The sequence below is a fragment of the Schistocerca serialis genome, chromosome 2, assembly GCF_023864345.2.
Source record: "Schistocerca serialis cubense isolate TAMUIC-IGC-003099 chromosome 2, iqSchSeri2.2, whole genome shotgun sequence".
Classification (NCBI taxonomy): domain Eukaryota; kingdom Metazoa; phylum Arthropoda; class Insecta; order Orthoptera; family Acrididae; genus Schistocerca; species Schistocerca serialis.
The window spans coordinates 34,222,353-34,237,030 of NC_064639.1; the positions used below are offsets into that span (position 1 = coordinate 34,222,353).

General features: G+C 36.5%; 1 protein-coding gene across 1 annotated transcript in view; it reads left to right on the forward strand.

Moving 5' to 3' along the window:
- The window catches only part of LOC126458643 (cilia- and flagella-associated protein 57), a 196,663-nt gene extending 190,238 nt beyond the window's left edge, over positions 1–6,425 (forward strand). The window contains exons 11-13 of the mRNA XM_050095810.1: positions 4,805–5,122; positions 5,246–5,430; positions 6,407–6,425. Of these exons, the coding sequence (XP_049951767.1) occupies positions 4,805–5,122; positions 5,246–5,430; positions 6,407–6,425 (522 nt within the window). The remainder of the gene's footprint in view (positions 1–4,804; positions 5,123–5,245; positions 5,431–6,406) is intronic.
- Positions 6,426–14,678: the final 8,253 nt, after the last annotated feature.

Sequence of the window (14,678 nt, forward strand, 5' to 3'; positions counted from 1 at the left end):
AGAGCCAGCCATAACAAAACTCTACCATCTGATGAGCAAGATGTATGAGACAGGCGAAATACCCTCAGACTTCAAGAATAATATAATAATTCCAATCCCAAAGAAAGCAGGTGTTGATAGATGTGAAAATTACTGAACTATCAGCTTAATAAGTCATGGCTGTAAAATACTAATAGGAATTATTTAGAGATGAATGGAAAAACTGGTAGAAGCCGATCTTGGGGAAGATCAGTTTCGATTCCATAGAAAGGTTGGAACACATGAGGAAATACTGACCCTATGACTCATCTTAGAACATAGGTTAAGGAAAGACAAATCTAAGTTTCTAGCATTTGTAGACTTAGAGAAAGCTTTTGACAATGTTGACTGGAATACTCTCTTCCAAATTCTGAAGGTGGCAGGGATAAAATACAGGGAGCAAAAGGCTATTTACAGTTTGTACAGAATCCAGATGGCAGTTATCTGAGTTGAGGGGCATGAAAGGGAAGCAGTTGTTGAGAAGGGACTGAGACAGTTATTCAATTTATACATTGAGCAAGCAGTAAAGGAAGCAAAATAAAAATTTGGAATAGAAATTAAATTCCATGGAGAAGAAATAAAAACTTTGAAGTTTGCTGATGACATTGTAACTCTGGCAGAGACAGCAAAGGACCTGGAAGAGCAGCTGAATGGAATGGATAGTGTCTTGAAAGGAGGATAGAAGATGAACATCAAAAGAGTAAAATGAGGATAATGAAATGTAATTGATTTAAATCAGATGATGCTGAGGGAATTAGATTAGGAAATGAGTCACTTAAAGTGGTAGATGAGTTTTGCTATTTGGGGGGAAAATAACTAATGATTGTCGAAGTAGAGAGGATATAAAATGTAGACTGGCAATGGCAAGGAAAGCATTTCTGAAGAAGAGAAATTTCTTGACATCAAGTACAGACTTAAGCATCAGGAAGTCCTTTCTGAAAGTATTTGTATGGAGTGTGGCCATGTATGGAAGTGAAACTGGACAATAAATGGTTTAGACAAGAAGAGACTAGAAGCTTTCAAAATTTGTTGCTACAGAAGAATGCTGAAGATTAGATGGCTAGATCACATGACTAACGAAGATGTACTGAAGAGAATTGGGGAGAAGAGGAATGTGTGACACAACTTGAGTAGAAGAAGGAATTGGTTGGTAGGACACATTCTGAGGCATCAAGGAATCATCAATTTAGTACTGGAGGGAAGTGTGGAGGGTAAAAATTGTAGGGAGAGACCAAGAGATAAAAATACTAAGCAGATTCAGAAGGATGTAGGTTGCAGTAGTTACTCAGAAATGAAGAATCTTGCACAGGATAGAGTAGCATGGAGAGTTGCATCCAACTGTCTGTGGACTGAAGACCACCACCACAATAACAACAACTACAACAACAACACCAAAGAAATGTAGATGTTTTGGTATTAAACTTTTCATTCTTCGAGACACTCTAAGTAATTATATTTTAGATTATATTGTTTACACTGGTGCCATCATGGAAATAGAATATGGAAATTCTGTCTGGGGAAAATCAGGCGATGTTGTGTGTTTGTTATTGCCGTACCTCAACAAGGGACTTTCCATTTGTTTAGAGAAATGGTACTCAAGCCCCAACTTATTCATATGGCTTCATGGGAAGTGTACCAATGCCATTGAAACAGTGCACAAAAGCTGGAAATATTTGACACTGTTGCCTAACAAATTGAGAAAAGAGGAAATACAGTTTAAGTTCTGTGGAACATTGTTGGCTCTAAAACAGATGGACAACAAAGAAGTCTGGATGCTTTAAACCATAAATAGCACAGATTCTGTTGAAACCAAGAAGAAGGAACACGAACAGGCCAAAATAAACTGAAAACGACTCGTCTAGTGAGCTACAGTAAGTCAGTGGATGCTGGCAATAATGTAGACATGATGCTGATCCCTGTAAAATGCATTCAAAAGACTATTAAGTGGTACACGAAGTTTGGGTGCTGAATTAATACATGGCACATGCAAAGAGAAAATGGTGAACAGGAAACAAGATAGACTTTTACTGTCAAATTTTTGTTACAGAAGGAAGTTTAGGCTTTAATTACAAATGAGTCAATAGGCACATCACAAATTGAGTTACAAAAGTCTTTCTTATTTGACACAATTTGCTTTTGAAGTTCAATAATCATTATTTATTTAAGATTAGAGTAAGAATTGTTCATCCAAGTTTTGGGTATCTTTCTTAAGAAATGCTCATTTATAAAACTGTGTACCTTGAAATGTGTATGTCTGATGTTAATGATATTATATTGCATAATAGACAAGTATAATGACAGTGCAAATCTCAAGTTACAGAGTTTTTAAATTACAAATACAAAAGTTTTTGTGATTTTCTCCATTCAGGAGAAATGTGTAACAAAGTGTGAGGTAGCTGTAACAGTCTCTTTTGTGGCTATCAGAAAATGCAACCAATGTGACCTTATATTGTGACATTGATTTTATAAAGCATATTATTGAAGAGTAGCTCTAAGCTCATTGGCACCTACGATTCACTGATAGTGGTCTGTTCCCTGCCATAGCCTGCAGTGGTTGTCAGCTGATTTAGTCACCCACTGGTGAGGAGCACAACACTTTGGCCACATCAGCCAGCTGGCCAGGCAGGACACTCAGACTTTGCAGCCACAAAAGGGATAAATGAAGGAAGTTAAAACTGCTTGATCCCTTCACAGACTTCATGAAAATGTATAGAAAGGAAAATCTGTGCACAAATGCTTATCTGTGTGGTCTGTTGCAGTTCCCTATTAGGCTGTTTGTGATATTCATAGTTCTCCTTCACTCACAGTACACTTCAAATTATTATGGTCAGTCATAGGCACTATATGTCTGCAAACATGTATATCAGAAACAGTTGTCTCCTTGGTTCATTGAACCAGGGTGATTGCTACACTTATACTAAAAAAATACTCCTTGTCTTCACCTCTGCATCATGTTAAGAGTTATTTATCTAACTCATGCTCACTAATCCACAAATCCTGTGCATAAACTGCCCTTTCATACTGTCCAAACAAAGGAAAACCCAGATTGGAATATGAACAATTATGAAAAGGACAGCTTGCTGTTCAGTCTAAAGATGACACATTGAGTTTCAGCCAGGCAGAACAAAAATACTGTTACAAACTATACTTGCAGCCAAAGACTTGTTCAGAAAAAAAGGAAAACGCACACACATTCACAAAAGCAAGTCATGCACATGTGACCACTATCTCCAATCACTGTGGCTAGACTGCAACTCTTTCATTGAATAAACACAGCAATTGCTGCTTTTGTTCAATGCAAGAGTTGAAGGGCAGCCAGAGAAGCAAGAGATGTGCCTGCTTGTGTGAATGTGTGTATTGCTTCTCATTCATATTCATAAATCAAGGTTTCTCTAATCACACTCTTACCTCCCACTTCATAATACTGAACACCCATAATATAAACCCTCCAAAAAAACCAACCTAATGCTCCCTGTATGAACATTACTTCATGGAAGTCAGAATTATCCATTCACCCAGTGTGCTGTAAAAGACCTGGCCAAACAGTTGCATGACAATAGCTTCCATGATTATTTCACTTTGTGTATGAGTATCAGTAATATTAATATCTTTTAATTCAATGTAAAAGTATTTTGTATAGTTTCAGTATTGGAATGTAATAAACATCAAACTCCAAGTACACAAATTACTACACGCATGTTGGAACTATCCATCCATTCATTGTACTTCAGCCGGCCTGATCAGCCAATTCAATGTAAAAGTGCTTGGTACAGATTTCATATTCTACTATAATATTTTTTGCCATTACAAATGTAAACTGTTATTTTCATTATTTTCTTTTCATCATAATGTAGATATTTGCTTTGAATTTAAACTAGGAAAAATATCTCTGCCGTATGAACAAGGTTCTGAAATGCTTGCTAACTTACGATTGGCTCCGTCTTTTAGTGCAGCTGAGACATGACAGAGGAATTCCCTTTTAGAAGCCTAGTGAGTCAATGCTGTTCTAAATGTTGAGTTGCAAAATCTGATAATTCACTTTTTTAAAAATTTTTAGAACTGGAGCTAGAGTGTAAGTTATGTCAAGCTAAATGCTGTGATGCTATTTTTTGTGAAAACATCAGAGCAATTTCCATAAAATGTTCCCTACTTAGCAGAGCAGACCAATTAAGTGTTAAATTTATGAGCTTTACATGTATTCATATTGGACCATAAATACATGCTTTATTAAGCTGATTAATGCTTCTCAGTTTATACATGTATTTTATGAAAGTGTGTGCCCCTATTAAAACATCATGAAAATGCACTAATGATAGTATAAAGTGATATAGAGTCAGCAGCTTCCTTTCTTTGTGATCATATTGCTTGTCTGCATTAACTAATCTTGTTAATCCTAACCTCATATTGATTAACTCTGCTATGTTTACTGCCTAAAATGCAGGAAAGTTGATGCTTGTATTTTCCATGCACAAAAACATAATGATACTCATTCATGTGCCATAGAAAAGGAGGCTTGTTTAATATAAATATACTGCCTTCTACTCACTGCATTATGAATTTTATTTCCTAACATAGTGATAGAAATATACATCCCCAAATAGATGAACTCGGTTATGATAAATATGTGACTGCACTACTTATTGAAAGCAATATTAAATACTAAGTGATGAAATTAATGAATTTTTATTATCAGGTCAGCTGTCTCAGTTTACATATTTTGTAGCAATCAATGGCTGCTGTGTGATTCAAGACCTATTATTATTGACTTTCTGTTTGTATTCTGCAGATGTGCATTACTGAGAATAACGAGTTACTGATCACCTGCTCTACAGATGGAATGCTCTGCTTGTGGTCAATTGCTCCATCCCGTAGAAAGAAATCAGCTGCAATGCTAAGTGCTTTATATTTTGAATACATACTTGTGAATAAAGGACATCTGGAAGAACTGACAAACTCTATTGCAGAATTAAATCAGAGAATTGGGGTACTTGAAAAAGAATATGACTATCAAACACAACAGAATGAAGCAAAGTTTACTGAAGAATTGAAGGAGATAGTCAGTAGTTACCAAGAGTTCATGGAAAATATGAGAGAACAGTCAGAGGTCTGATTAATGACATAATCTGTCTAAACCTATATTTCCTTTTTTAATACTGTTATCCTGTTGTGGAAGCAGCTTACTTAAACACCTGATTAATTCTATTTTGTATGTCTAATTTGATAACAGAGAGTGGCAACAGATCATGCTCAGGAGCTGATGAGCTTCAAGGATGATATTGCGAAGAAGAAGTCATACTATGAAATAGAAGTACAGAATTTTGAACTGAATTTTGAGGCCAAATTAATAGAAAAATATAACAAATATCAGGCCCAAAAAGACAAAATGGCAAGGACAAAGGCTAAATATGAGAAGTATGTAATCTGTTATTTTTATTTTATCTATCTATAAATTTTACATAGGAAGAATAAATTCACCAATTAAAGTTTTTCCTCCCCTCCAATACTTACCTGCAATATTATCTAGAAATTAGTCACTATCTGTATATTTAGCTATAATGTAATGATTATAATGAATAATTATAAAAAAAGGATCAGCTTCACTAACTTCCATGTCAAAAACAGTGTCACCTACTAACACTGAATGGCTCTAACTTGATACTCTTTTTCTTTAGTTAGCCTGGGTGTGTGAATGACTATTTACTTCTATTCAGGGATTATTTTATTTCACTAAATGATTAAACTATTGACATGTTTTGTAACAAGATAACACTTTATTATAACAAGTGCTGTGATGAAAAAAAAAAAAAAAGAAGAAATAGAAAAAACTAGGACTTGGCTTATAAAACAGGTGATGACCTGGTCTCAAGGCACCAATGAGCACTCTATCAGGGTGTTCTGTTATCAAGCTCAGTCACGGCTTAATATAATTGTGAGGTTGATAAATGTTGTGATGGAAATAGTATTGATGGCAGGTGAATTGTGTTGGTATCAGTTGGGGATACTGACAGGGGGAGTTTCACAATGTGTGGCTTACCCCTAAACAGGACTGAAGAGATAAGATTGATCCGTCTGATTTGTGACATATAGGAGGAGAATCTGAGAGCACACATGCTGAGTTGTCACTGGTAGGAGAAGTCTATCCAGACAACACATTCCCATGCCTAAATATCTATTTATTTAGTCCTTCTAATTCTACATCTATAGAATATATATACAAGGATATTGGACATGGTTAGGTCTGTACAAGATAAAATACAGTTCGTATTGCATTCCTAAGGACTAGATATTTAAGTAATTTAGTAAAGAGTCATGTATACAACAAACATTAGAATCAACATTAAAGGAGAATATTCATAACGCATCTTTATTTTTGTTGTTTGGTTTCTAGGTACTCTGTCACATTGTAAAAGCAACGATCAGTTAAATGTGCCTTTAGTTCAGCCTTAAAACAACTGAGTTTACTTACTGATTTAATATGGGTAGGCAGATTATTGTAAACTTTTATCCCAGTATGTAGAGTGCCTTTTTGGCACAATGATGTTCTCACCTGTGTGGTATGAAGATCACATTTTTGTCTTCTATTGTATACATGTATATCTTCATTCTTTAATAAGATATCTGGGTATCTATCAATATATTGTTTGATGAAAACTGACGTTTTGTAGATAAAAATGCAAGGAAGGGGAAGAACTGACAGTTTTTTGAATATGGGTCTGCATGATTTCCTATTGTTTACCCCTTCAATAATTCTTAATATTATCTTTTGCATCCTGAAAAGTTAAATATTTGTTGTTGCATTGCCCCAGAAGATTATGCCATAATTAATTACAGAACGCACATAGGAGTAGTATACATTTAACAGGCTGGCTTTGCTGCAACACATTTTTAAGATCCTTATCATGTAGCAGGTTTTGCTTAGTTTTCTTTGCAAGTATTCAATGTGTACCTCCCATTATTTGTTGTTCTAGAGCCAAGGTCCCAGAAATTTTGTGCTGTCAACACTTTCAAGAATTCTGTCCCTTAGTTGTATTTGCATGTTTGGATGTTACCTTCCTTTTCTTTGTTTATAATTAGCTTGTTATAGCTGAAACACTGTTCTATACTGTTCATTGTTTGGATAGCAGAGTCTTTTAGTTTTTCTTCTGTTTCCCACTAATAAGGAAGCTTGTATTGTCTGCAAATTGGAGGGTAGTTTGGCAAAGCTTGTTGTACATAAGTTCATTGACATAGAGGAGAAACAGAATGGGTCCCAAAACTGATTCTTTAAGGATGCCATATTTCACGTTTTCACATCCTGAATAGTAGTAGCTGATTTTGTTGTGGTCAGTATATTGCACTTCAACCACCTGTTTGCTACCACATAGATATGTCCTGAGCCACTCATTGGATTGATTGATCCTGATTGGTCAATCTTCTGCAGTAGGGCATTATGGTCAATGATGTAGAAAGCTTTGGATAAATCAAGATATATGCCCATCACAAACTCACTCACATCCAGTTTAACATAGATTTCATTAAAATATTCAAATATTGCACATTCAGTTGAATAGCCTTTCCTCAAACCATGCTGTGAAGAAGAGAGAATTTTATGTTTATTTAGGAAATCAGACAATCTCTTATAAAACTTTTTTTCTAAAATTTGTGAAAATACAGGCAGTAGGGCTATTGGTCTATGGTTTGAAACATCTTCTGGATTTCCAATTTTGAGCAGTGGTTTCAGTTTTGCTGTTTTTAAACATGAAGGGAAGGTTTCTGATGCCAGTTAGATGTTGCACAAGTGCGTCAGTTCGGCTAAGGCAAGAAAGTATTATTTAATAATCACATCTGGTATTCCATCAATTCCACATGAGTACCCTGTTTTCAAGGTTTTTATAACTGAAGTCGGAGAATACAAGGTCTACCTGCCAGGAGTCAAAGTAGGAATAGCACAATGGGGTGTAGGGCTTTACATCAGGAAAGAAATGGAACCCAGCGTAGTTGCAATAAGGTATGTAAACGAACGACTGATGTGGATAGATTTGACAGTGTCTAGCAAGAAAATTAGGATTGTGTCAGTATATTCGCATTGTGAAGGGACAGATCAAGACAAGATGGATAGTTTTTATGAGGCACTCAGTGATGTAGTTGTTAGAGTAAAGGACAAGGACAGTCTTCTGCTCATGGGTGATTTTAACGCCAGGATTGGAAATCGAACAGAAGGGTATGAAAAGGTTATGGGTAAATTTGGAGAGGATATGGAGGCCAACAGGAACGGGAAACAACTCTTGGGTTTCTGTGCCAGTACGGGCTTAGTAATCACAAACTCCATTTTTAAACATAAGAACATTCACCGGTATACTTGGGAAGGCAGGGGAACCAGATCTGTCATTGACTATATAATAATAGATCAGGAATTCAGGAAGGCTGTGAGGGACACACGTGTATTCAGGGGCTTCTTTGATGACACTGATCATTATTTAATCTGCAGTGAAATTGGGATTGTGAGGCCGAAAGTGCAGGAGGTCAGGTCCATATGTGGGAGGATAAGAGTGAAGAAACTTCAGGATAAGGAAATCAGGCACAAGTACACAACAGCGATCTCAGAAAGGTACCAGTTAGTTGAATGTAGTCAATTACAGTCATTGGAAAAGGAATGCACAAGGTACAGGGACACAATACTAGAAGTGGCTAAAGAATGTCTTGGAACAGTAGTGTGTAAAGGTAGGATGAAGCAAACAGCTTGGTGGAATGACACAGTCAAGGCAGCCTGTAAAAGGAAAAAGAAGGCGTATCAAAAATGGCTACATACTAGAACTCAGGTAGACAGAGAAAGTTATGTTGAAGAGAGAAACAAAGCCAAACAGATAATTGCAGCATCCAAGAAGAAATCTTGGGAAGACTTTGGAAACAGGTTGGAGACTATGGGTCAAGCTGCTGGAAAACCATTCTGGAGTGTAATTAGCAGTCTTCAAAAGGGAGGTAAGAAGGAAATGATAAGTATTTTGGACAGGTCAGGAAAACTGCTGGTGAATCCTGTGGATGCCTTGGGCAGATGGAGGGAATATTTTGAAGAGTTGCTCAATGTAGGTGAAAATACGATCAGTAATGTTTCAGATTTCGAGGTACAATGGGATAGGAATGATGATGGAAATAGGATCACATTTGAGGAAGTGGAGAAAATGGTCAATAGATTGCAGTGCAATAAAGCAGCTGGGGTGGACGAAATTAAGTCAGAACTCATCAAATACAGTGGAATGTCAGATCTTAAATGGCTACACAGGATAATTGAAATGGCCTGGGAGTCAGGACAGGTTCCATCAGACTGGACAAAAGCAGTAATCACACCAATCTTTAAACATGGAAACAGAAAAGATTGTAACAACTACAGGGGTATCTCTTTAATCAGCATTGTGGGTAAAATCTTCTCAGGTATTGTTGAAAGGAAAGTGCGAATATTAGTTGAGGACCAATTGGATGAAAATCAGTGTGGGTTTAGGCGTCTTAGAGGTTGTCAGGACCAGATCTTTAGCTTACGGCAAATAATGGAGAAGTGTTATGAGTGGAACAGGGAATTGTATCTATGCTTTATAGATCTGGAAAAGGCATATGACCGGGTTCCTAGGAGGAAGTTATTGTCTGTTCTACAAGATTATGGAATAGGAGGCAAACTTTTGCAAGCAATTAAAGGTCTTTACATGGATAGTCAGGCAGCAGTTAGAGTTGACGGTAAATTGAGTTCATGGTTCAGAGTAGTTTCAGGGGTAAGACAAGGCTGCAACCGGTCTCCACTGTCGTTCATACTATTTATGGATCATATGTTGGAAACAATAGTCTGGCTGGGTGAGATTAAGATATGTGAACACAAAATAAGCAGTCTTGCATATGTGGATGACTTAGTTGGGATGGCAGATTTGATTGAAAGTTTGCAAAGTAATATTTCAGAGATAGATCAGAAATGTAAGGACTATGGTATGAAGATTAGCATCTCCAAAACGAAAGTAATGTCAGTGGGAAAGAGATATAAACGGATTGAGTGCCAAATAGGAGGAACAAATTTATAACAGGTGGATGGTTTCAAGTACTTAGGATGCATATTCTCACAGGATGGCAACATAGTGAGAGAACTGGAAGCGAGGTGTAGCAAAGCTAATGCAGTGAGCGCCCAGCTACGATCTACTCTCTTCTGCAAAACGGAAGTCAGTACCACTGTGCACCGTTCAATCTTTCAACCAACTTTGTTGTATGGGAGCGAAAGCTGGGTGGATTCAGGTTACCTCATCAACAAGATTGAGGTTACGGATATGAAAGTAGCTAGGATGTTTGCAGGTACTAGTAGATGGGAACAATGGCAGGAGGGTGTCCACAATGAGGAAATCAAAGAAAAACTGGGAATGAACTCTATAGATGTAGCAGTCAGGGGGAACAGGTTTAGATGGTGGGGTCATGTTACACGCATGGGAGAAGCAAGGTTACCCGAGAGACTCATGGGTTCAGCAGTAGAGGGTAGGAGGCGTCGGGGCTCACCAAGGAGAAGGTACCTGGATTTGGTTAAGAATGATTTTGAAGTAATAGGTTTAACATCAGAGGAGGCACCAATGTTAGCACTGAATAGGGGGTCATGCAGGAATTTTATATGGGGGCTATGCTCCAGACTGAACGCTGAAAGGCATAATCAGTCTTAAATGATGATGATGATGATGATAAAATTTCTTCAGTATTTGTGGGTGAAAGGAACAATGTGTAGACACATTTCTCATGCTATTGGAAGATGTCAGTGATATTTTGTTGTGTTCTTCTAGTCCACTCACCAACTGTGCACCTATGTTTGCAAAATATATGTTGAAGATCTCTGCAATTTTTTTGGGCAAAAAATAATTTGTCCTTCATAAGGTAAGTTTATATTTTTATATTTTTTTGGTTTCACTTGTTGTTTGATTTTATTATAACTTCCTATATAGCGTTAGATTTGTTTTTTAAATTTTCAGTGTATTTGTCATTTGCTATTGTTTTAGTTTTCCTAATGACATTTTTGAGGATCCTCTTGTAATTCTTCAGGTACAAATGAAATTCATGAGGCATATTCTGTCTTTGCTATATTGTATAATCTTCTTTTCTCTGCGCAAGAGATTCTAATACTTGTTGTAATCCATTTGTTCTTTCTGAAGTTAGGTTGACATTTTTGTTTTTTTAATGGAAATGCAGCTTCAAAGTATGACATGATGGTTTCCATGAATTTTTCAAAGATTTTTGGCATTTTCACAGGTATACACTTCATACCATATTTCTTCACTTAGTCTCTGTATAAAAACATTCATTTGTTTGTTATTGAATTTTCTTGTTCCTTTTACAAGTTCCTCTTTCTCATTTGTTTTGCTTGGGGTATGTAAAGCAATAAACTGTGCATAGTGATCACTGAAGCCAGTATTAAGATTTCTGGCACATAAATAGTTATTTACATTTGTCTTTATTAATATCTGATCAATTTTTGATCTTGCTGTAGGTGTAACTCTTGTAGGAGAATCTATGGTGGCTTTTATGTTATATGTTTCCTGTAGGACCATTAAGCTTTGCTGGTCTTTTGAGATTTCTTGAAAATCAATATTATGTATTTAAAGCTGCTTCTAGTTGATGACAGAAATCCCATCAGCGCTCCTATAAACACAGATGATTATTAATGTCTTAATCAGTTTAAAATCTTTTGCACTATGCTCCCACAAATCAATCTGTGACTCACAAAAAGGAAAACTTAGTAGATGTCATAAAGAAAAAGAAATCAGTCTGTTAAGTAACACTGAATATTTCATAAACTTCACAGTGTTTCATCAAAACATGCAATCAATGAACTACAAAATACAGGAACTTGAAGTTGAAATAAAGCCCACCATGAAATTTATAGAAACTCAAATTTTACCTTTGAAACATATTATTAAATATACTTAATTAAAGTAAAAGTGTACCAGTACATCTTTGGAAGTAGAAAATTTAGCCCTGCATGGTGGTGAACTGGATTGTTATAAAGATTAACCTTTCATATTTTGAAACTCTGGAATTTGTTGACAACAATGATTTTGAATGAAGATGTTTCTTGAACTAAACAAGTTTAAGAGAAGATAAGCCATAAGATAAATGAGGACTTCCAAACAAGTTATGTCCGTTCTGAAGTAAATAATTATTAGTAGACTCAGATTTTTAAGTTCATATGGTCTTCCTGAATCTCAAAATTCACATATTTCCTTAAAGAAAATGTATCTGAATGAAATACTTATACAGTTATCATCAGACAGCTAAAAATTATGCTGTCAGTGATAAACTTTGGAAAAATAAAATAGAGAAATGTTATTATGCTTGAAATAGTATACAACAATTAGAGTTTCCCCGCCTTGCTTTGTTTTTGTGAATTGTGATTTATTTGTCTCATAACATACAGATGATAATAATTTAGTTAGAGTATAGGAGATGTGTCATAAAAGGGTAATACATCTCCACTGATTTAAAACTACATTTCATAGGACAGAGCAGTAGTTTAAAATTAATGTAATATTTTTATGAAAAGATATATACATTTCCACAACTACATCATGCTCAAATATTCAATGCATCCTTCATAAAAGCATTACTGCAGTACAGTATCATGTAGTTTTCTTTTAGTGAATCTAGCTTTATACTCAGGATGTTCTTGCTTTTCACTGTTTTGCAAATTTTCTTTCTCATACACTGTGGAGTCAGAGTATATAAATTTAAACAATGAGTAGGGAATGTAAAATTATCTTTATTTGTCTTATGATATGAGTGATCAAAATAGTTGTCTTGAATAACTGTAAATTGCACATATATATATGTGAACCATAGATCATTACCGTTGGTGGGGAGGCTTGCGTGCCTCAGCGATACAGATGGCCGTATCATAGGTGCAACAACAACGGAGGGGTATCTGTTGAGAGGCCAGACAAACGTGTGGTTCCCGAAGAGGGGCTACAGCCTTTTCAGTAGTTGCAGGGGCAACAGTCTGGATCATTGACTGATCTGGCCAAGGGAATGAAGATTTACTGTATGGTTAAATGATGATGGCGTCCTCTTGGGTAAAATATTCCAGAGGTAAAATAGTCCCCCATTCGGATCTCCAGGTGGGGCCTACTCAAGAGGACATCATTATCAGGAAAAAGAAAACTGGTGTTCTACAGATTGGAGTGTGGAATGTCAGATCCCTTAATCGGACAGGTAGGTTAGAAAATTTAAAAAGAGAAATGGATAGGTTAAAGTTAGATATAGTGAGAATTAGTGAAGTTTGGTGGCAGGAGGAACAACACTTTTGGTCAGGTGAATACAGGGTTACAAATACAAAATCAAATAGGGGTAATGCTGGAGTAGGTTTAATAATGAATAAAAAAATAGGAGTGCGGGTAAGCAACTACAAACAGCATAGTGAACGCATTATTGTGGCCAAGATAGACACAAAGCCCACACCTACTACAAGTAGTACAAGCTTATATGCCAACTAGCTCTGCAGATGATGAAGAAATTGATGAAATGTATAATGAGATAAAAGAAATTATTCAGGAAGTGAAGGGAGACGAAAATTTAATAGTCATGAGTGACTGGAATTCGAGAGTAGGAAAATGGAGAGAAGGAAACATAGTAGGGGAATATGGATTGGGGCTAAGAAATGAAAGAGGAAGGCACCTGGTAGGGTTTTGCACAGAGTAAATCATAGCTAACACTTGGTTCAAGAATCATGAAAGAAGGTTGTATACATGGAAAAATCCTGGAGATACTAGAAGGTATCAGATAGATTATATAGTGGTAAGACAAAGATTTAGGAACCAGATTTTAAATTGTGAGACATTTCCAGGGGCAGATGTGGACTCGGACCACAATCTATTGGTTATGAACTGTAGATTAAAACTGAAGAAACTGCAAAAAGGTGGGAATTTAAGGAGATGGGAACTGGATAAACTGAAAGAACCAGAGGTTGTACAGAGTTTCAGGGAGAGCATAAGGGAACAATTGACAGGAATGGGGGAAAGAAATACAGTAGAAGAAGAATGGGTAGCACTGAGGGATGAAGTAGTGAAGGCAGAGGATCAAGTAGGTAAAAAGACGATGGCTAGTAGAAATCCTTGGGTAACAGAATAAGTATTGAATTTAATTGATGAAAGGAGGAAATATAAAAATGCAGTAAATGAAGCAGGCAAAAAGGAATACAAACATCTCAAAAATGAGATCAACAGGAAGTACAAATAGGCTAACCAGGGATGGCTAGAGGACAAATGTAAGGATGTAGAGGCTTATCTCACAAGGGGTAAGATAGATACCGCCTGCAGGAAAATTAAAGAGACGTTTGGAGAAAGGAGAGCTACTTGCATGAATATCAAGAGCTTGAATGGAAACCCAGTTCTAAGCAAAGAAGGGAAAGCAGAAAGGTGGAAGGAGAATATAGAGGGTCTATACAAGGGCGATCTTCTTGAAGACAATATTATGGAAATGGAAGAGGATGTAGATGAAGATGAAATGGGAGAGACGATGCTGCATCAAGAGTTTGAGAGCACTGAAAGACCCTGAGTCAAAACAAGGCCGCTGGAGTAGACAACATTCCATTAGAACTACTGACGGCCTTGGGAGAGCCAGTCCTGACAAAACTCTTCCACCTGGTGAGCAAGATGTATGAGACAGGTGAAATAGCC